The sequence below is a fragment of the Acinonyx jubatus genome, chromosome D1 (genome assembly GCF_027475565.1).
Source record: "Acinonyx jubatus isolate Ajub_Pintada_27869175 chromosome D1, VMU_Ajub_asm_v1.0, whole genome shotgun sequence".
NCBI classification, from domain to species: domain Eukaryota; kingdom Metazoa; phylum Chordata; class Mammalia; order Carnivora; family Felidae; genus Acinonyx; species Acinonyx jubatus.
In genome coordinates, this window is record NC_069390.1 from 75,978,034 (window position 1) to 76,001,709 (window position 23,676).

The following is a 23,676-nucleotide window of genomic DNA, read 5'->3' on the forward strand; positions in this document are numbered from 1 at the left end:
TGGATTTTAAAAATTCATTCTGAGACTTTTTTCCCAATGAAAAGCAATTAAGGAAATAAACTTTTCTCTCAGAACTCCTTAAGCAGTATACATATTCTATTATTGTTTAGTTATAAGCATTTTCTATATTTTCTTACAGTTTTTCATTGTCCCATGAGTTGTATAGATGAGTTTTTTTTTTAATTTCCATTTTTGCATTTTTAATTTTTTAATTTCCATTTGATTTTCATGGAGTTTTCCAAATTATCTTTAATTTTTTTTAATTTTATTTTTGAGAGAAAAAGAGAGCATGGGAGGGGCAGAGAGAGAGAGAGAGAGAGAGAGAGAATTTCAAGCAAGCTCCACGCTGTCAGTACAGTGCCCACTGCAGGGCTTGAACCCATGAACTGTGAGATCATGACCTGAACTGAAATCAAGAGTCTGACGCTTAACAGACTTAGCCACTCACAAAATTTTACAAGTCATTTCTAACTTACTAATTAGAGGTAGGGAATGTGGTCAGTACAATACTGATCTTTTGAAATGTAACGAGGCTATTTTTGGGCATACAATGTTATCACTTCTCATGAATATTCTATGTATGCTTAAGAATGTTTAGTCTCCATTCTCTAGGGACAATATTTCACGGTGATATTTCTAAACTTCTATTTATTTTTTTTTAAAATATATTAAAGGTAGGTATTTTATATACGTCTCTTATTTCCCGTATCTGAAGTTTTATGAGTCTTCTGCTGGTACCTGTCGCTTATGCTGGTTCTCCCTCATGGTGCTTTGTTTATATATGTGTTGTAATTTCTGATAATGGATCTGATGCTGATTGTCTCTGAAAGTTTGTGGGCATTTTGTGAAGCCTCCGAAGATCAACTGCATTTTTCTTCTGTTTCCTGAGGGTGCACCCTAATAGGGGGAGCACTTCAAATGAAATTCTTGACTCAGGTTTTGTTGTTGTTGAATACACAAATTTTTATGAATATAAATCCAAACTCATATGAATGCTGATTTTTGGCTATATGTTTTCAGGGAAGTATGTTTCCCCTTTGTAACATAACAGGATTTATTTCATTTTCACTCTTCCTCTGTGATGATATTCTTTTAGTCTACCAGCTTTTGATAAGGGGTGTTATAATAGAATTTTCACCTTCAACATGCTTTAGTCTGTATATCCTATCCCCCACACCCTGTGAAGTTGTCACAATGCAGGGGCAAGTTCTCCAGAGTTCAACAAACACTGTCAGGGGCAAAGCTATGTCCAACAATTCCTGGTTTTACTTCAATTCTGGGCAAGGTATATGTGTTACTTTGGTAGCAACTCACTGGTCTATTTATTATTGTTATTTTAATATTTATTTAATTTTTGAGAGAGTGCAAGCATGGGAGGGGCAGAGAAAAGGGGACAATGGATCTGAAGTAGGTTCTGCACTGACAGGCTGACAGCAGTAAGTCCCATGTGGGACTTGAAGTCATGAATGGCAAGATCATGACCTGATTTGAAATCGAGCCCTCAACCGACTGAGCCACCCAGGTGCCCCTCTGATCTATTTTTTAAATGCCTCTGTATTTTTTTCTTTCAAAAGTAGATTTATTGTGATATAAATCACAGATCGTAAAATGTATCCCTTTACTGCGTCCAATTCAAAGTTGTACAACCATCACCACCATCTGATTTTAGGACATATTCTTCACCCCAAGAAGTATGCTGTTGGGTATCCCATACCCATTAGCAGTCATTCTCCTTTCCTTCTACCCCCAACCCTAGACAATCACTAATTTACTTTCTGTCTCTATGGATTTGCCTCTGGACATTTCCTAGAAATGCAATCATATAACATGTGATCTGTTGTGACTGCTTTCACTGAGCTGTTTTCTAGGTTCTTCAATGTTGTACCAGTAATCTATCCCTTTCATTGCCAAATAACAGTCCCTGATAAGAATCAACGGTATTTTGTTTATCCATTCATTAACTGATGGACTTTGAAATGCTTCTGCTTTTTGGCCATTATGAATAATGCTGCTATGCATAGCCGCGTGTAAGTTTTTGAGCAGATACATGTCTTTATGTAAATGCTATGTTTAACTTTTTGAAACACTTCCAGACTGTTTTTCACAATGGCTCTACCATTTTACTCTCCCAACAGCAGTATATGAAGTTTCCAATTCCTCCACATGCTTCTCAACACTTGCTATCATTTGTCTTTTGGATTTTAGACATCCTAGTATGTGTGAGGTGATTTGCATTTTCCTAATGAGTATTTTTTCTTTCATGTGCTATTGGCCATTTGTATATCTTCATTGGCAAAATGTCTGTTGAGACTGCCCATTTTAAAGTTGGGCTATTTGTCTTTTTATCAAGTTGCAACAATTCTTTACATATTTTGGATACAAGTCCCTTATCAGACATATGAGTCACAAATATTTTATCCCATTCTATGGGTTATTTTAAAGGTTAATTCTATGTGTAAACTTGACCGGGCCACAGGGTACTCAGATTACACTTTATTTTTGATGTGTCTCTGAAGGCATTTCTGAATGATATTAGCATTTGAATCAGTGGACTTAGTCAAGTAGATTGCCCTCCCCAATGTGAGTGGGCATCATTCAATCTATCCAGAGCCTGAGTAGAACAAAAGGAGGAGGAAGGATGAATTCATCCCCTGCCTCCTGTTTTTTTCTGTCTCACTTCTTTTTTAAAAAAAAAAAAATTGTTTTTAAAGGGAGAGAGAATGTAAGCCAAGGAGATGGGCAGAGGGAGAGAGAGAGAAAGAATCCCAAATAGGCCCCACACTCAGTTTGGAGCCTGATGTGGAGCTCAATCCCACCACCCTGAGATCATGACCCGATCTGAAATCAAGAGTCAGATGCTCCACCGACTATGCCACCCAGGTACCCCATTTCTGCCTCACTTCTTGAGCTGGAACATCTCATCTTCTCCGATCCTTGGACTTGGATTCACGCTATCATTCTCCTAGTTCCCAGGCCTTCAGGCTCAGACTGAGTTATACCACCAGCTTTCCTGTGTCTCCAGCTTGCAGATGGCAGGTCGTGGGCCTTCTCAGTTGCCATAATTACATGAAATAATTTCTCATAATAATAAATCTCTCTCTCTGGATATGTGTAGATAGATAGGTAGGTAGATAGATAGATATGGACACAGATATAAACATATATCTAGAGACATATAGATATATCTCCTATTAGTTGTGTGGGTCTGTTACTATGAGATCCCTAATATCTTTTCATTTTATGATAGTGGCTTTGAGTCACCAAAGTTTTGTATTTTGATGAAGTTAAATTTATCTATTTTTGTTGTTGCTTATGTTTTTGATGTCATATCTAAGAAATCATTCCTTAATTCAGGGTCATAAAGATTTACATCTGTTTTTTTTTTTTTATGGACTCTATAGTTTTAATTCTTCTTCTTCTTCTTCTTCCTCAGCTCCATGTCTAGCATGGAGCCCAACTTGGGACTTGAACTCACGACCCTGAGATCAAGAACTGAGCTGAGATCAAGAGTCAGGTGTTTAACCAACTGAGCCACCCAGGTGCCCCTATATTTTTCATTCTTAAGTATGTGAACCATTCTGAGTTTACTTTTGTACATGGTGTGAGATAGGGGTCTAATAGCATTCTTTTGCATGTGGAAATCCACTGGTCCTCCCACCATGTTTGAAAACTGTTTTCCCTCTTTGAATTATCTTGGCACTTTGTTGAAAATCTTTTGACTATTAATGTTAGGGTTTATTTTTGGAGTCTAAATTCTTTCCATGGGTCTTTATGTCTATGCTCATGCTTGTACCACATGGTTTTTATTCTTGTAGCTTTTTAACAAGTTTTGAAATCTTCATTTTTATTTTTAAATCTAGCATTTTAGTTATGTTAGTGAGGAGGACCTTTCAGTACATTTCATCTGCATACTGCCATAAATCTAAATCAATCACTATTTATTTGTTCATTTATTTATAGCAGAATGCCTTTAGTGAGAACTTCAAATAATTTTTAATGTTTATTTCTTTTTATTTTGTATGAGAGAGAGAGAGAGAGGTGGGGAGAGGCAGACAGAGAAAAGAGAGAGGAGAGAATCGCCAGCAGGTTCCATGCTCAGTACTGAGCCCAAGGTAGGGCCTGATCTCACAACCGTGAGATCATGACCTGAACCGAAATCAAGAGTCAGACACTTAAGTGACTGAGCCACCCAGGTGCCCCTAAACTTCAAATAATTTAACTTAACTTTCTTTTCATTTCTAATAATCAATTTCAGGTATACAAAAAGACATTAAAATATATACAACAATTGTATAGTATCCACCCAGCTTATAAAATAACATTAAATCCCTGCCTGTATCTCCTCAATCACATTTCCCTACATTCACTCAAAGAGGACCAACATCTTGGACTCATGTTTATCATTCACAAGAATGTCTTATACTTTTATTTATATTTCCAACTGCCTGTTTCTTTGCCATCCTCTGCTATAGAGGATATAACACTAAATACTTGACATCTAGCTTCTCTTGAAGATCTGAAAGTCCACAGACTCATTATGGCTAGTGAGGTGTGAATAAAAGTCTCTGGGTAGGGCGATCTTTCTCAAATGAAAAGTAAAGGCTTGTCACAAGGTGACAAGAATGAGGAAGAAATTTCTACGTTTTCTCCTGGAAGAAATGAATATGGAGATAGCCTGGGTATCTGACAGCCTTGTTGGACTGTTAGGACTGCTCACCTCAGACCCCTCATTGCATGAGGCAAATAGTGCATTTCATTAAATCCAAGATGTCATAGATTGTAAGACACAATCATTATGTATTTTTTGTACCATTAAGGAACAAAAATTTGCTGATACAATAATATAATGCTTTCTCTTCACATTAGTGGAAATGATAACCTAACTTTATAAACAAGAAAATTTGAAAAACATGTGTTTCCAAGAGTCAGTAAACCATTTTTTGAGAACCTTCTTTTTTAAACCTCTAGTAGTTGAGTTCTCAAATGCTTGCAATCGAAGTTTCCTAAAGGATACCATTCTATAACAAATAGACAAATTTAGATAGAAATTCGTGTCTCTGAAGGCAGGGAGGAAAATCAGGTTTTGCTAAGTAATCTACTTTTTGCCCTAAGTCAGCAATCTAAGGATGGCTGAGAATCAAGAAATCTGCCGGCATGTCATGTCAGACCTGGGCCTGTTGCCTGGCAGATTTATTCCTTGCCCTTTGCTAGTCTGAGACATAAGTCTCCAGGCTATGGTCCCCAGCCCTATGGGTGAGCTAGGTCCTGCGGAGTGCAGCCAGTGAGACACGTTGCCTGGAGAGTGGTAGAACACAGGAGGGAAGAATGGTGTTTCTTCTCCTTCCTGTCACGATTGGCTTTTCTGCAACTGAAACTCCTCACTGATCTGGTTCCTACCAGACAGGTCATCGAATGTTGCAGCACCTGCTTAGTGATCGTGGCCCTCTGTCTTTTTGTCCTTCCATCCTAGGAGTGGTAGCAGCTTCCTGCTTTTGCTCCCCTCCGGATGGCCTCACCATCCCTTACTGGGCTTCTCAGCTCATCCATCATCTGTGTAACCAACTCCTTGCATTAAAATCTCTCTGACACTTGGACTATTTAAAGGACTTTTTTGTTTCCCTGACTAAAAACCAGTGCTACTTTTTGAAAAATTGAATTCTCCATCGTAGGTTAAAATTACTGCATGCCAAGTCAAACAGATGGGAATCGGAGCAGGAGATATGATTGGAACTTGAGAGCTCAAGTCGGCTTCCCTGGGCCCCTCCCCAGCACCGAATGTAATATACTCCCTGAGGAAGGGGTGATTATTCCCATTGTAAAATGCAGCTGGCATGCATCCTGAGGAAAGAGGGGAGTTTTTAATGCTTCTCTCCCCTGGGTCATTTGAAAGCCCAGAGACAAAATAGTCTTTATTCTTCTGGTTCAGAAGGATGTGATCTATACATGTTAGTTTCTCTTCCAAATAGTTCTCATTATTACCATTATCTTTTTCACTCTCCACTTGGATATGTTGGGAATAGATAAGCATCTTTGGGGCTTAGATTTCTGGTTCATCTTGACCTGGCAGAAAAGAGTTTGCCTCACCTAGGTGTGATGGAATTGGAGGTGATGCAGTAAGTAGGTGAGATTTGGATTGCCTCCTTATGGGGAGGAAGTGAGTGCTTGGGTTGTGACAGTTTGAAATTGAAAAGAAGGGAAAAACAGTGTGTGTGGAAATAGAACAGCCAGAAAGGGATAGTAGAGATTCATGGTTTTATTTTATACCTCTCTCTCTCTCTCAATCTCTCTCCCTCTACTCCCACTCTCCCCCTTTCTTTCTTCTTTTCCTTCTTTCTTTGTATCGTTCCCCCCCCCCCCAACAATAGCAACCTGATTTTCTTTGGGGAAATCACCTCTTTCCCACTCATAGTTTGTATGGTTTGGTGGTATTAACACTAACTCTGCCTCCAGAGATAGGCATCAGATCCAGGCCTGGCCAGTTAGAACACCAAATCTCTCTGGCCAAATTAAAGCTTGTGAGATGCAAAGCTCGATTTTTTGAAAGAAAAGTTTTCATATGGTTGATGCTGGACTTGGGAGTCGTGAGGATAGAAGTCTGGAGCTTCTGGCAACCATCTTGCCACCAAGAGAGACAGACCTACCTGAGAATGTAGTCAAGGCACAGGAAAGCAAAGGTAAGAAACAGAAAAGAACTGGGGCACCTGGGTGGCTCAGTTGGTAAAAGGTCCGACTCTGGCTCAGGTCATGATCTTGCAATTTGTAGGTTTGAGCCCCGCATCGGGCTCTGTGCTGACAGCTCAGAGCCTGGAGCCTGTTTGCATTCTGTGTCTCCCTCTGCCCCTCCCCTGCTTGTGCTCTCTCCCTCTCTCAAAAATAAATAAACATAAGGAAAAAAAAAAAAAAAAGAAACAGAAAAGAACCTGTTCTTGATGCCATGATTGACCTGTGGGATTCAGCTGTGCCTAAACCCAGACCTACCTTGTAAACTTTTCAGTTATGTCAACCAGTGAATTCCTTTCTCTAAGTCCATTTGACATGTATTCTTCTTTCTTTTTTCCTTCTCCTTCACTCCTTTTTGCTGAAAGAAGCTTAAATATCATAAAAAGCATCTTTATGCTCATGCATATTCTGGAGCTAAAGGTAACATCAATTTGGTTAAAAGAGAACTTAAAATGCTATTTATGTAAACAAACAAAAGCCTTCTTTTATCATTACTGCATGCAAAGCAGTGACGACAGCATTTGGTTTTAATGTTTTGATCATTCGTTTGTTTTTTGAGAGAGAGAGAGTGAGTGAGAGAGAGAGAGAATGAGTGGGGAAGGGGCAGAGAGAGAAGCAGAGAGAGAATCCCAGGCAGGCTTTACATTCAGCATGGCGCCCGAGGGATTCGATCCCACAACTGTGGGATCATGACCTGAGCCAAAAACAAGAGTCAGGCACTTAACTGAGCCACCCAGGTGCCCCCAGTATTTGGTTTTAAAAATCTAAAGTCCGTGTGTTTTGTTAATTCTCATGATACAATATTTTAGTTTTATGCTATTGCCGCCAATGGAGTTGATACTAGGGAACTGACTTCCTCTATGATAGCAATGTAGGAAGTATATTTAAAAGATGTTACACTATCATTTAAACTCATTAAACTTCCTGAGTTTAATGAAGACGTAGGTGATCTTCAGGGACCTACATCATCTACATTGCCTTTTTGTTGACAGCCTACTTCTGGCTTCCTGTGATGAGATCTCTTTTTCATATGACAATATTAAGGAGGTTGCTGCTCTGTTAAGTAAAGTTGACTGATAACCTGACGATTTTCAAAAGGTTGAACAGCGATTTCTTTAGTTTAAAAATAATGCTATTTGAGGGTTTTGGGGGTTAATTTTCCACTTAGCTTTGGAAAAAAATCAATCAGAGGCTTCTAGTTGAAAAGGAATAAAGAGCTATTTAAACCCCACACTCTCCTTTTCTGGGTGAGAAAACACAGTCACAGAGCTATAAAATGGAAATAGAAGATAAAATGTTTAAGAATTTAATTTACCAGGTGCCTGGGTAGCTCACTTGATTGAGTGACCAGCTCAGGTCACGATCTCAGGATCATGGGATCAAGCCCCACATTGGGCTCTTCACTGAGCCTGGAGCTTAAGTTTCTCTTTCTCCCTCCCTCTGTCCATCTCCCTCCCCCACTTGCATTTGCTCTCTCTAAAATAAATAAATAAATAAATAAATACATTAATAAATTAATTAATGAAGACTTTGAACTGCCTTTAGCAATTGCAGCAAGGGAAAAAGCAGAGCTCCTGATTTTTTCATTCTCGCATCTCCTCTCCTCGGGTCTACTTCCATGGGTACCTACTAGGATTCATAGGTAATTCTAGAATTATACCTTTCTTTCTCTTAATTTGTGTATTTTATTTTTTTTAATTGATGTCAATTTTATCTGTTTACTATTGAACTTTCCAGAGTCATTTGACAGGGACTATATAAAATGTCAATTTTATTATTCCTCCATTAATAACACTAATGAAAAGGATAGTATCTCACATCTTTCTGGCAGAGGGGAAATGGACAATGGAACCCCAGCAACATACTTCCACAGGGGAGCAAGAACATTCGGTGAGAAGGGTTCTCATTGCCTCCACCCATCTTCTTGTTAACCTCTTTGACTCTCAAGAGGGAATGTGTAAATATGTTCGGCGAGGCTGTGTTTACCTGGCCTTGTGTTTGCTCAGACTGGTCTGAAAAATGCCCAAAGGCCCACCATGCCTGATAATTAGGGACTGTTTCTTTAGTATTGAGTAGTCCTGTGCATATAGGATCTTAATACAAACTTTCTAAGTGAACTAAAGAACATTGAAAGGACACAAGACAGTATTTCACTAGCATGAGAAGCTTCCCAGAGAATAAATCTGCCCATCACTATTAATAGTTCTCAGAACTTTCTGTGATACGGCAACAATATTGCTGGTGACTGAAAGTATGATTTCATACAAGAGAACGACTTCTGAATTTTTTAAAACTATTTTTTAACACATGAAATTACACACAATACAAAGTACTTGTTTTACAAGTTGAAGTCTTTACAGTTATGGGTACAGTTACAGTAATGCAAGTAGTATTAATGCATTCACTTAGAGCAGAGTTATTTATCTTCATTGGGCTTAACACAAAGCCAAGAATGAATTATTTGCTTAAATTGCTTTCTAGTCTTTGAATAAAAAAAAAAAAAAAAAGGAAAATGCCTTCTACCTCCTGTATAATATGTCAGAATGATAAACAATGCCAACAATTAAGTAGTCTGGTATTTGTATAAATGGGAGATTGTATTCCAATAGCTTTTAAGTTGTAAATCTTAAAGTTTTGGCTACAGTATGTCTATCACATTGTCATTATCTCAGCTCTCCGGAAAATTACGTCATCTTTGGTAATAGGCTGCCAAAAAACAGAAACTATGGACTACACCATTTTTTTTCCAAAGAATCCTGTATTTTAATGAATAGCTGAATAAATAGACATTAATTATGAAATTCACATTAAGATAGAAGAAGATCCAAACATTCTGATTGCTTTATCTCTTAAATTTGATAGCTACTACAAAACATACTATTTATGTTAGGGTAAAAATAAGCTGAATCACAGGAGTGTACCTGGGACGTGCTGGCAGATATATACAGCAACAGGGAGGAGTCATAAAATAAGAGTGTTTATATGTACATATTTTTTTTCCTTTTTTTTTTTTGCATGGAGAAACACTGTTTCATAAAATGGGAAAACACACAGTAGATCACATGCAGCAAGAACCAATACAATGTGCACAGCAGTATAACCAAATAAGACACAAGAACTATGGGTTTAAAAAATAATTTGGGAGCAGGGAAAGAAAAGAAAAAATTGAAACCTGGAATGCTTTCTTATGAAGGTTTCAGAATATAACTTTGTCTAAACAAGCCTCTTGATAGTTTTTCAAAAGTTCTCACTTGACCTCTTATGGTTTAAGTGTAGAGCTAAAAATAAACCATCATATTATACAAAACTTTGTATATTAGCATACAAAAGGTAACAATTTACTTTTTGTATAAAATATAACCTTTTGATAGTATATTTATTTCACATATGTATAAATATAACCCAAAGAATATGTTTTAAGTATTTCTACCAAAATATTCTTTACAAAAGTTTACAAAACAAGTAATTTATTCATATTTACAACCCAGCACAGAAGAGATTCTGGGCCAGGGATGTTGGTATTGTGTAAAAGAAAGAGAGTGCGTCTAGACATTTTAAAGATTGAGAGAGGGCTTTGCGGAACTTTCAAAATATGATCTTTTTAGGACAGATATTTAAAGACTTAGTTGTGAAACAACTTCAGTTAAATTACATTTGATGATTGAATATGTGGATGTACAACTAAAAAGGCTGAAGATAACCTATGTTCTTCTGTAATGAGGAAACTAATAGCAATATTTTTCATCTGATCCGAATCAGCACACATCCTCCTGATTTTACAGCTGGTCTGTGTGTGGGCACTGAGGTTACATGACTCAACCAAACTTCTTTCTTTGATACAGTGCTCAGCCCTGAGGGAGAAGGCTTAGAGATGAAGGGTCCATCTAGCATGTGGTAAAGACACATCACATCAGGGAGCAAAGAATGTATGGATTGCTACATTCTATTTAGCTCTTTACCCAAACAATATGCCCAAATCAGGACAGATTGTTTTCTCTCTCAATTATGCTTTCCTTCAAACCCTATGAAATAGATTGTACCCATCCAACCCCACCATTTCTTGTCCTGACCTTCTGTGTCTTATCTCCAATCAAAACAAGATACTTTCTTATCTCAGTTTGCTTACAAATCTGTCTCTGGTCATCAACATAAGCAGGGAAGACAAGGCTCAATTTCACTCAGCGAGGAAACTAACCAGTAGGCATCATCACAAGAGGTAACACCCCAGGTCATTGGGGGCTAAATAAATCTCCTTTATAGCGTTGTCCAATGGGATGTTTTCTTTTTTAAATAGTGAAATCTGATGCCGACAGGGATGCACTAATATTTCAGTATGATTAGGACAGGTTGTGGTTGTATCTAAGACTTGGAAATGCATTCAGAAATTGGTTGTGGAAGCCCAGATAAAGTTGGATAGCCCTGCAATCTTGTTTCATCACTCAACACAGCATGTTGCTGAAGTATAGCATATGTAGGAATATTGACAAAGTGAGAGGTGAACCTGGGGAAGAAATTCTATAATCCACTGGCCGCTCTCTAGTTTCTCTGGCTTTTCTCTACTTAGGACACTGGTGACTCCAAACAAACCTATAACATTTCCATCTGCCCTGGAAGTCTTAGGGAAACTAAATGAAAAGACAGAGTGGAAAGATTCAATCACACTTCCGTCTATCTATTCGAGCAAATTAAGGAATTTGTTGCTTGCTGCTTGGAACTAGTACCTCCGTGTGACATGGGGTTTAATGAGCTACAAGGTCTATTACTTTTCTTTCAGGGAGGAAAGGAGCTTGGAAAGCCTATTTTACACAACTAATTACACATCAACATCACAGTTCTGTTTGGGCAAACTGGATACTCTGTCCTGGAGTTTAGACAGGGAAAAGTGATCCCAATATTTTACTTTCAGGGTTGAGATTTAAAACAAGCGTTTGAACCGAGCACTACAGTTACTTTCCGCTTCCATTTTTAAGCCAAGGTGTCTTCATATCATCCAACTAAAAGTCAAGAGTTTGGCCTTTACAGAGTCCTCGTAAAATACTGCCTTTTAGTGCTTAGAGTATATTAATCGTCCCTCTCTTCTCCTTTAGGAGTTGTTCCCCAGAATTTCATCCAGATTGATGTCTTTCATCCAGTCATCGTTACCGGGCTCTGTCTTCAATAAGGAATCAATGAAATCAGCATCACTGTTCAGGGCAGGGCCCATGTTATCAGTCTGTTGGTTGAGAAAGTCAAAAGCTAAGTCACTGCCATGGTCAGTTCCTTGAAAAGCCCTGGAGCTTTGGTTGGGTGAAGGAAAGTTGCCTGGTGTCATAGATGGTGGCTGGCTCATGCCTGTCCTCGGCTGGCTCAACCCTGTTCCCGACTGGTTCAAATTAGGCAAGATCTGTGTGCTTAGCTGATTGGGTCTGAGATTCAGACTTCTGAGTGGACCCATGGTTTGTCCATTTAATGTTTGGTTCATTTGGTTCATGGGTCTCATTTGCACTGCTGGTGTTAACTGGTTAGGAGGGGCCGCTGCCCTCTGGGAAAACTGCTGGCTGCCGACTGCCTGCTGCAGTGACTGGTTTGGAGTGTAGGCCGCAGGTGCACCTGTGGGGAAGCGGACTGCCGTGGACTTCAGGGCTTCCTGTTGTTTGGTTGTCGTGTCTTGAGAGGCCCAGTTTGGTGCGGTTGTGCTGGATGTGATCATAACATTTGATGTTCTCTGTGCGGGCATGCTTGCCATGCTATGGGTTAAATTTGGTCTCAATTGTTGCGAATTGCTGACAGGTCCAGCTCCAAAAGTAGCCACGTTGTTATTATTACTTGCCCCTAAGGCAGGTGGCCGTGGCATTAGAGGGTTGTTTTGATTTGCTATCAGTTGGTTTGGGTTTCTCTGTTGGGTCAACTGATTTATTCCTGAAGTGACGTTGTATGTGCCAGGTTGACTGCAAGGCAGATTTCCATACATCCCCATATTCTGAACTGCTGTGGGTAACGACGGCATTCTTGTCCCATGGGAAGTAGACAGGAGGCTGGAATTTGGAGTCAAAATGGTATGCGTCGAAACTGGGTTTGCCAAAGCCTGGTTAGAGTTTAAAGTCACTGCTGATGAGCCACCTGAGAAAAAGAAGACAGTTATATTAGTTTATAACCATAGGTTATCTCCTCTATTATAGCAATTTGCAGTAACTTACCAACTCTGAAACTGTTTTCAGATGAAGGGACAAATAAAGAGAAATAATCATCACAGGTATTATATAAAAGAAGTGAGACAGTTTGCAAGGGAAGTATCACTTAGGTTATCCCTTGGTCAAGAGTTTATATATTCTAGAAAAAAAGGCTACACTAAAATGGCTCTGGTTTTTAGATTTTACTTTATTCCTCTTCTGGCGTCTTTGAGAAGAGGTGATAGTCAATCTTTCTTTCATTCAGAATTGGCTTTACTCTGTTCTGAGACCAGACTACAACTGTGATTAACCAGCTGTTATGAAATCCATGCCTCTGGTTACCTCAGGTCCAAATAAGAAAGTGTGGATGAATCCCATAGGTGGCTACTAGATTAATATTCCAAACCTGTGGCCTTGAAAATCACGTCCAGTTATCCATCTGCATTATCCCCACTCAAGAAGCTTCCATGAGTGGCCCCCAAGTGTCCAAAGGGTAAATTCCCATCTATTTAAACATCTGGAATTCAAGGCATTCCGTGCTTTGCTGATTATCTCCATGTGGAAAGCCCTCTGCTCCAGGAGGTATAGTTACTATTGCACTGTTATCCACGTACGTTAAGCTACCTTTGCTCATGCTATTTCCCCCTCCCATGATGCCCTTCTTAACTTGCTAAGCCTTACTTTTTCTTCAAGGCTCAGGCCAAGGTCTAAGCTCCTTCATTGAGTTTTCCCGGATATTCTCGCCTGCTTTTTCCAGAAGGATTTGCTCTTTGAAATTTTCATTCAGCACTTAGTTAGCCCTCGTCTTAGGAAATCCATAGAACCCCAAAGTAGAACCATCAATCATAGGCTGTCGAATAGTGAGCTTCCACATATCAGAGAGTGATTAGTCAACACATTAAAATCTTCCTGACTTGGGGAGGTTGAAGTCATCTTGGGAAAACATCTTGGGAAGCAAAACTGGTATGCCAAAAAGTTGAAAATAAGTGCCTTGTAGATGATAAGTTCCATGGGGAAAAACATTTTCACCTGTTTTGTTCACTGTCATATTCTCTAAGCCTAGTGGATGGCGCAAAGTCAGTATTCAGTTGGTATTGGATGAATGAGTTAATGAGAGATTGAAGTACATGTGTAACTTGGAGAAAGATACTCTTTTAAAGTACTCTCCCTGCAGAGATGCAGGGAGACTCAGAGAATCAGAAATACTAATAAACAAGAATTAGACACATATACAAATCTCAGAACAGGAGTGTATGAAGAGAGCATGGCTGTAGTTGTAGCCCTAGGGTACCCTGACTGCTTGGGGATAGCTAGCATGGCACACGGCTGGATAGACTGAAGTCCTTGCTATTTGTTTTAAAACATGTCTCCACTAGACTACATACCCCTTGAAGGCAGGATCAGTCTCTTGTATCTCCTTGTATGTCCAGACTGAGCACAGAGCCCTGCACTGGTAGGGCAGTGAGAGTTTGATAAAGAGGGAGCACAGTCAGGTATGAGATGCTTGAACAGCAAAGAGTTCACAGACAGCTGATGAGGGTAAGCAACATCCTGTTGGGTCTAAAGGTTTCATGAGAAGTGGAGTGACACTATGAAAGTGCTATGGAAAAAAATTTAAAGATTTTAAAAATCATTCCCTCTAGTGTTCTCTATTTTGAAAATATGCCCTGAGAAGACTTATGAGGAGGGCAATATTTTTAAAGTACCAGAATTGGGAGAATTTCCATAAAGATCACAAAATATCAATCACAGTTAATATTTAGAAGCTCCTAATACGTGGTTAAAATTGTTCCACGTGATTTTCATATATAACTTCTTATATTAACATCTGGGCAAGGTAATTCTTACTGTACTGAGATTAAAATAAAAAATGATAAAAGAGTTTGTGTTGTGCTTGTTGTTTATTTCATTCTCAGAAGTCATGGGAAGTTCAATGCTCTAGAGCAATGGTTCTTAACCATTTAGGGGTCAGTAACTGGATGCTCAAGATCCCTCCCTTGGGAAAATGCCCTGTGAAAGTGATCTGCGGGTGCCTACCAAGTATCCAGCCTCCCTGTAGCCCTTAGAAAAACAGACCCTTGATTTTTCAGCAATGTGCCCAGCTGAAAAGCCACATTTTCCAAATTTCCTTGGTGATGGAGGGATCCAGATGAATAAATTCTAACTAAAGGTAGAAGTTACTAGGTGAGAGCCCAAGAAGCCTATTTTAAAAAGAGAATCTGACTCATTTGGGAGGCCATTTTACCTTTTCCCTCCTTTTATCTTTCTTTTTGGAATATCGATCTGAAGGATGGCAGTGTGGTGGCCAAAAGGCCATCCTTAGGAGGGAGGCTACATGTTAAAGAAGGTGGAACAGAAAGACAAAGAAACCTGGATCCCTGACAACATGGTACAGCCACCATGAAACCACCATCCTTGAGATTCTTTTATATGAATGGGAAAAGTCCAAACATGCATCTTGAATTTTTCAGAATATTTCAAAAGGCTCCTAGCTTCCCCATGACCACGGATAAGCCATTATCACTGAGAAGCCATGTTCCAAATGAACCTCCATCTTGTCTTTCAACTACCTTGAAGACAGAATCAAATAGAGAATCCAGTCTGGAGCCTGAGACAAAGTAATCTTAGAGAGTGGATTGCATATATCTCATTCCAAATTTTAGTGGTGAAAGACAGTCTGGTACATTTAAAGAGCTTAAATACATTAGTACAATATAGTTATTACCATGCATAACAGGACCAGAAAATATTTTTTAAAAACAGGAATATTCATGGCACCTCCTTTAGATAATCTTCTGCATGCCTTCCTGGATAGATGAAGGTAACAGGCAAAATAGAGAGAACTTGGAAAAATTGAGGACAAGCTTAATTTACATGAGAAAGTGCAGAGTTCTGGGTAGATGGGACTTGAATCCATTCTAAATAGGAGAAGGCAGGAACAGTCTGGGTTAGGTCTAGGAGAGGTTCTTTTAGAGTTTGGAGAGGGAGCAGAGAGATTTTAGTGGTAGTGCCCACCACTTATGTTACATGGAGCAAAATTAGGAAGTTTTACTTTGTATCCTAAATGCGGTCCACCTTTGTTTGTTTGTTTGTTTGTTTGTTTTGCGAGACTTCATGAGTCCTCATTTGCTTTTCAATTACGTCTTGGTGGCAGGACTATTTGTTCCAGAGAGATGAGTCCAGAAGCGGAGACAAGAAGATTGGACTTTACGCAAGTCCCAAGAGGGAGAAATGTCTGCTTCCCTTACATGATCTGGGTCCAGATATTTGCTGGGAGCAGAATGGTTGAACACAGCGGTTAGGAAATAGTTAAGCTCTTTTGAACTCTAAGGCGTACTCTGGAGGGCAGTGAACTAGGTGAGTGCAGGACAAGAATCATCAAGAACTGATGGAAAGACAAAAAAAATACCCAGTTTGGTCTTGATCTGAGAGTTAAATGGGATCTAATGAAGGATTCTAAGAAAGATGTTATATTTCAATATGAGGTGGGAAGAGGAGGAAACATCAAAATGGAACAAGTTTCTTTCTTCTGCAGTTAATGATTTTCACCGATTTTTAAGAACACTCACCAGAATACTGGGCAGTTGGCTGCATGCTGCCTGCGTTTCTTCTTTGGTCTTTATAATCTGGGGGTGGCCTTGTCAAATGTCTATTGATTTGATCCTGTGGAGAAATTTTCTCCTTGAAAACAAACACAAGCGAAAACATATTAAGTCGCATACTTACTTTCCCACTTGCAAACATTCCCAGACTGTTGATTCAAAAAAGTAAGACTATAAGAACAATTTTGCCATCATAGCTATGTATCGCAGACCTTATTTAGTAGGTCTTAATTCAGAGACAAGTCTTCTCAGTTTCAATAAATTTCCTGCAGGGCAGTATAATTTCTACTTCTCCTTAACATTCACTGTGTTTTGAGTCTAGGAACTAATCTCATTTTCTTTATTTTGCAATTAGATTTCAGTGAAAACTAAATTCCTGTGCTTCTTGAGCGGGTGTTTCTGGTTTCATTTTGTAGCACGTCTGATATGCTATGGTACCTATTATTTAATTCCGGTCCCACAGGGTGTAGAAAGCCTATAGGAGTAGGATTGCCAGAGAAAATACAGGACACTTGGGAATCCTATATTTTTATTTGCTAAATCTGGAGATGCCAGGAGATAACTATCAGGTACTGGTAGGGACACTATAAGCACATTACCTCATTCCCCCCCCCCCTTCAAAAACAACCCTTGAAGATAGGTGTGATTATTCCCACTTAATCAATGAAGAAATGGAAGCTTCCACAGGTCATGTAACTTGACAAAGATCACAGAATGGGAGAACAGAAATCGAATCCTGGGTCAAAGACTCGGACTCTTTTCCTGCCACACAATACAATACTTGCTTCTCTGTGTCTCTGTGTCCCATTCTCTCAAAGCACAGAATTTTCCCAGGCCCCTTTCTTTTCTTCCCTCTGGAATCAGTCACCATTAGCTCTTAATGGTAGGTGAGTTTGGGAGCTAAAAGAGGAAGTAGGCACATTCTTTCTATATTATCAATGCCTTTAGCCAAAGACCACCAGGAACACACCTACTGGGTTTATTTCTCATTGCAGTGAGGGAGGATGCACATCATGGGGGTCCAAGTGGTGTCTTGGTACTAGTATGTTAGAAAGAAGCTATTATAGGATTCGGGCTTTGCTTGGGTGATTTAGGGAGGGTCTAAGGAAGCAAGGATTTGTTCTAGATTGTAAGCTGTCAGAAAGGGAGGTTGATTCCATCATTGAGTAAAGAAGTGGCCATCACTCATTTAGCAAAAGGTAGGTTGGCATTTTTGTGGGTTTCTCAATGGCCTTGTGTCTATAGTTAGACGAAGTTATGAAGTGGCCTATTTTGTCTCGTTTTATCGTGGTCTCAGAATAACCCCATCTAAGGTCAGATTTCTATAAGATTGTTCATGTCTTTAATGGCCTGGCTGTGAGTGTCATATCAGTTCTTTTCTTTCTCAGCATGGATCAGGAAGTTTTTAGAACTGCTTTACTGCAACTTTGTGTGAACCCCAAAGCAACTTCCATTTTCAAAGATAAGCACAACCAGCATAGGTAGACAGAACAATATCATTATAGAAAAGTCAATAAATAGAAAAGAAAACCTTGCAAAGGTAGACAGATAAATTAGATGGAAGCCAAATGTGAGCTGGCTTACTTAGATCCCACTTAACCATGTATTTCTCAGTTTCCCATCAAATTCCAAACCTTCCAAGTAGAACAAATCTACTATAAAGGAAAAAAATAGCCTTAAAACAACAACAAATTAAGTTCCAATTCTTGTTTCTAAGAAAAAAAGCTTGAAAGACTCACAAGGTTTTTGGGCATCAAGTAATTCGTATAAAACACAATTTTGATGAGCTAAGTGTAAATGAATCAGAAACATATGGATTACATTTCTTTTAAATATGGGTTTACAAATTAAGGGAAAAAGTGGTTGGTGAAACTCTTTATGGTTTTTCCCAAACCCTAAATGTTTAAGAAACAGCTTGAGATGTTCCATGAACCCAAATGTGGTGATGTTCAACCATTCTTGTTATAAACTATTGTGCAAGCTGACAGTTTTGATTTTTTTGCCAAGCATGAGACTTTCTGAATTCTTCTCTTTTTCAAAAGCATCTATCATTTGTTTTCTTATGGAATTAGGTGTTTCTGCTGTTTAAGTTGAAGAAAACAGGATTTGTACATTCACGCACATGTTTGCATGTGTGTATGTGAAAGAGAGAGAGAGAGAGAGAGAGAGAGAGAGAGAGGGAAAGAATCAGGCTCTCGGTTCCCCAATGAAGATTAGATCTCAAATCTGGACTTATTTTTATGTGTATTCAACCTACTTACTGACTTTTTTTTGCACGGGAGCAATTAGGTTGTTCAAAGGGTTAATAATACATCTCTGGAAGCTTGAGTTACTTAAGCTACTTGTTCACAAATGAGTTAGACTTAATGGCCTTGTGTATGGACTATCATGGAACTGTCATTTTGTCTGTCACTTCCTGCTGAGGAGTAGCAAAGACCAGCCTCCAGAACAGAATGCAGACTGTTCCCATGCCCATTCCGTGCAAAAGGACCACGTTCCCATTCTGTGTAAGTGTAAACTCACAGGTCATCCCCGAGATTACTTCTGTGCAACATGAAATGTAACTTATCCACTCATATCTCATGGACATGGACCCTATAACTCATCGCAATAACTTGGACCTAAAAACCTACCAAAGAAATAAATGCTGTTGCACTCATCTGTCCTGCTTTGGTACTGTCATCTCAAAAATGTGAAATGCAGATAATGCTACGACCTCCCTCGTACTCTGGTTATAAGGATTAATCCTCTACTTCTGTAAAAGCTCAGCATGGCGCCTGGCACACAGTAGGTACACAAACTGCACTGGTTATTGTGATGCCCATTGTGTTAAGTACTACTCATCTTTCCTCATTGTTCTTCTTCATTGGTGGGAGAATAATGGAGAGTAAGGATAACACACATTCATGAGAAAATGTCTCAATTTAGGCGCCTTTCTGGCCTTGCCAACTGACGGGAAATGACTACAAAGCATATGCTAATGAAAAGCGGTATCAAAGACTATTTCTTCCTGGATATGCTAAAAAGCACAGGCACCGTCAATGGCATCCAAACAAAGAGAAATGTGAAAGGTTTATAAAAATCACAAAACCAACAGCTCATTGTCATTCATCTCCCACAGCTTATGCCGATGCCTTTTGCACCTGTCCCAGTGGTGATTCAACTGGAGTCCAATGAGAGGTAGGCCAGTGCCAGGACAAAACCCTCATGGTGTGTTCCCTTGCCTTTTAATCAGAGCTGAAAATCCAGAAATTCAAACTCTGCATGTTGTAATTCAACACATTAGTAGTACTGGTGGGAATAATGAAAAGTGTGCCCAGCGCGTCAGTCTTAGATTGTATGTTTTTCTCTTCCATCGCCCTTGTTTTCAAGCTATGTAGTTGATGAAGATCAAAAAAGGGAGAGAGTACATGGGACAGGTAGAGTTTTGAAAACTTCTAGAAGATTTATAGAATAAATTAGTTGTGTCACTTTGTGATCCAGTCAGTATCACCCCTTCACCTTATACCTTAGGGCAATACTCAGGGTCACCTGCAAACTTAGTGCTCACTATTCCTTACTCATTCCTCACTACTTCTCACATGCTCTGGACTCCAGACTTTTTCCATTTGTCATTCCTTAAAAATAATAAATGATTATGTGATTATTTATAGTTTTCATTATGTATTAAATAGTTCATAATACAATCTTACAATCTCAAAGCCACCAACAAATATACACCTAGGCTGTACCTTTTGGTATCTGGCCCAAGCTCATGTTGGAATGGCGGACGCTACCTAATGTATTCATCAGAATTCTACAGTCCTTCAAAGTCAAAGTCAAAGTCAAATTTTGCATCTTCTCAGAGACTTTCTTTAATCTCTCCTGGCTGGATTTTACCTTTCTTCCATTACATTTTCCCTTACCCTGTTTATATTTTATTGTAAATCTGAGTCTAGTGCTCCCTTGTTTAAAGTCCTCTCCATTGCTTTTCAGACAGTGTAAATTCTGATGTATCAAGCTCTATCCTCTGGCCTCTCCTCTCTGGCCTCCTTGACTATTACTTGCTAATCCTTGTGCATATTCTATGCCTCACATCGAATGTGATATGTAGTATACATTATTGTCTCTGAGTCTTTGAATATGCTGATTCTTCTGTCTTGAATATCCTCCTTCTCCTTCCCCCATCTCCTATGTCAGCTTCAGATCTTCAGTAGACATATTTCCTCTCTGATGTACTTCCCACATCATAGCATTTAATCACATGCCCTACAATTGCCTATTTATTTGACATCCTGTGGGCTCTGAGCTCCTTAAGGACAAAGACAGGGTCTGTCTTGTTTATAGCTGTTTTCTGACTGAAATTTAGTTAATATTTACTGAATGAATTATAGTGCTTATCACGCCCTAGATTTCTGACTTTTACTACAAAGCTCCTTGAGCATAAATATTTTTTATTTGGTTTTTCACATTTTTGTAGACCTTGGCTCTATTAACCTGGAGATGGTTAACTTTGCCCTTTTTTTCCCTTCATTTAGCCAAATCGTTTGAGGGGAGAGAATGAAGCTTGGAGACGGGGCTTGTTGTTCGGAGGTGGGAAAGGTTTGACCCAGTGCCCGAATGTATGTCTGAGGATACAGAAGGGACAGCAGATAAATAGTGAAGCAGGGTTAAAGCTTGGGCAATGCTTGGGAAATAACCACCTGCCCTTTCTTTAAGGCCACTTAGGTATGGTGGAAGTTGAGAATATATATTCCATTCTGAGATGCTTTATGTTGGAAGCCAAATCTTAAGGTCTGAAACTCCATGCTGGCTTTCACAACTGTTTTTGAAACGCTTCTATCTCTAAAATCAGTTGGGATTCGAGCTGATTCAAGTTCTGTCCACTACTTATGCCCCTCAGGGCAGTAGCACAAGAATGATTCCTTTTGCCTGATTCAAATACCCACGGTGGTAGTTCTTAACATTCCTGGGCTGGGCAGGGCTAGTGAGGTGGGGTGCCCTGCGTTTCAACTGTCCAGCAGCTGGTAAATCAAGTTTTGTTTTGTTTTGTTCCCCCATAGCACTTCAACTTCTGTATAGAATTAGCCTCTCTTATAGCCAGGACACCCTTGTTGCTATCACCGAAGTAGGCACAGAGAAAAGGGCAGTAAATAGAAATGGGCAACAACGAATTCCCTGTTAGGCCCATAGGTACGTGCGGGAAGAAATTAGGAGAAAGTTTTACCGCATCAACCAGCATCTGCTGCTGAAGGAGAAGTTGCTGTTTCTGCTCCATGATCTGCCTCTGTAGAGTCTGTTTCTTTCCCATCAATTGCTGATTCAACAGTGATTGCTGGGAGTTCATGTAACCACTTCCGGTGTTTGGATTTGAGCAGGGGTTGGGACTTGGACTGGGGCCTATGCTCTGGCCTACCACAGAGTGTTGATCCTAAAGAAGAGAAGGGGGGTGGGGGAAGCTACTGTGAATTAGAAGAAACAAAAATGTAGCACAAAGATCATAAGCTTAGATTCCAAACATTTTTCATCTTGTTAAGATCAAACATGGTTAAATGGGTTGGGGATCAGAGAATTGCTTTCTAAATGCAAGAGAAATAAATGCATATTACGGCAACCAAAGCAGCAGGGTTAATGACATTAGGGCACTGGAAAAGCTCCCATACGACTCTAATGGTGGACGCTCCACATTCCAGAAGGCGTTTATGGAACCTCAAAGAAAACTACCATAAAAACATATGGCAAACCTCTCAATTGCTCAGGAACAAACACATCATAAAGTAACAAGCTCTTCCTTTTCCTTAAAGTTAGCACATATCATTGCTGATCCTGCAACGAAAATTATGTTTCAATTCATAGGTTCAAAACTTGAATAAACCATTTTGGTCAGAAGGGGCCCCACTCTTTGTGACAAGGCAGGAAGACCTGTGAGTTTCTGTTTTACAAACACTCCAAAGAGCGTAGAAGGGACCTGCCCTTACAGAGACTTGTTAATTTTGCTCCCTGGTAAGTAAGCCAGGAATTTCAGTGTATCAGTCAGTAAAAGAACACCCAACCAGACGACAATGAGAAAGTATTAATTAAAAATTCAACATTGTATATTAGTAATATTGGGTATTGGTGAACTGCCATTCTAACTCAAGGTCTCTACCAATCTTTAGGCACTGACAAAGTCAGGGCCTTGCAGGGCAGAGAGCTAAACCTGGTCAAATGTTTTCATGAACTCCCGATGATGTGTTCAGGCTGAGCTGTATACTGGTGGAGTTACAAGGACTCTTCCCACCTTGAAGAATGTGTCCAAGTAAGGAGGAAATTACATGCTTACATGTAAAAATACAAGAAAGCACAGAATCGAGTCTTAGATATGATACAAGAACTAAGTCAAAGGTCCTCACACTTTGATGGTATTCACTGGGGAAACAGATGCTCTGGCCTTGCTCCAGAAACTGTGAGGCTACAAATCAGGTACCTGGCCAGGTAATTCTAATACTCGTTGATCCAGGAAATGCTCTTTGAGGAACAGTGGATTATGAGAGCAATAAAACCCAACGTTCATTCTCCAACTGGACTGTCGGAAGTTAGGAGAGATTGAAAAGATAAAGCAACTCTCGTGATGCCCGATGAGTAGTCCACACACTCCATTTGTGGAAAGTGTCTTCCCTTTTACCTCCCTCTTTTTCTTTAGTTATCTACTGAACTAAAAACAAAAACAAAAGCCACCAGCCCACAGCCTGGGGATGTAGAGAACTTGGCCTCGCTTTAGTAATCCCTGGGGCTACAGAGCTTGCCCACCTCTTCAAAAGCAAAGCGATACGAAATAATCTTAAAGATGACCAGGCACTGAGCCTTATTATAAGCCAGGCACTGTGCTGAGTGTGCTACGTGATTTATCTCATTGAATCCTCCCAAGGAAACAATGAGCAAGAGCTAGTTTTATCGTCCCAGTTCTGCAGATGAGAAACCTGAGCTCAGAGATCACACAGCTGCGAGTAGTTGAGGAAGATTTGAAGCCAGGTGTGTCTGAGTCCAGAACTCTCTTTCTCAGTCACTGTACCAATTGTCTTTCAGCTAAGATGAGCAGTGTTGAAGAAGAAGGTGCTTATACTTCAAAACTTTGCAAACCCACCTGTCCATGTAGCAAGTGTTTATTGAACACCCCCTGTACCCTCAATCAGGCACGTGGAAGGCAGTGTGTTGGACAGAAGGGCAGGGCTGTCGGGTCTGGGAGA

At 39.6% G+C, this 23,676-nt stretch overlaps 1 protein-coding gene across 2 annotated transcripts in view; it reads right to left on the bottom strand.

Annotated features, from left to right (window-relative positions):
* Positions 1 to 9,681: 9,681 nt before the first annotated feature.
* MAML2 (mastermind like transcriptional coactivator 2) overlaps positions 9,682 to 23,676 on the bottom strand; it is a 344,695-nt gene continuing 330,700 nt past the window's right edge. The window contains exons 3-5 of one of the 2 annotated variants that reach the window (XM_027040067.2): positions 21,678 to 21,881; positions 16,439 to 16,550; positions 9,682 to 12,819 (exon numbers count right to left, since the gene is read on the bottom strand). In XM_027040067.2, the coding sequence (XP_026895868.2) occupies positions 11,804 to 12,819; positions 16,439 to 16,550; positions 21,678 to 21,881 (1,332 nt within the window). In that variant the 3' untranslated portion in view covers positions 9,682 to 11,803. The remainder of the gene's footprint in view (positions 12,820 to 16,438; positions 16,551 to 21,677; positions 21,882 to 23,676) is intronic. The other variant, XM_027040068.2, reaches the window with a different exon arrangement.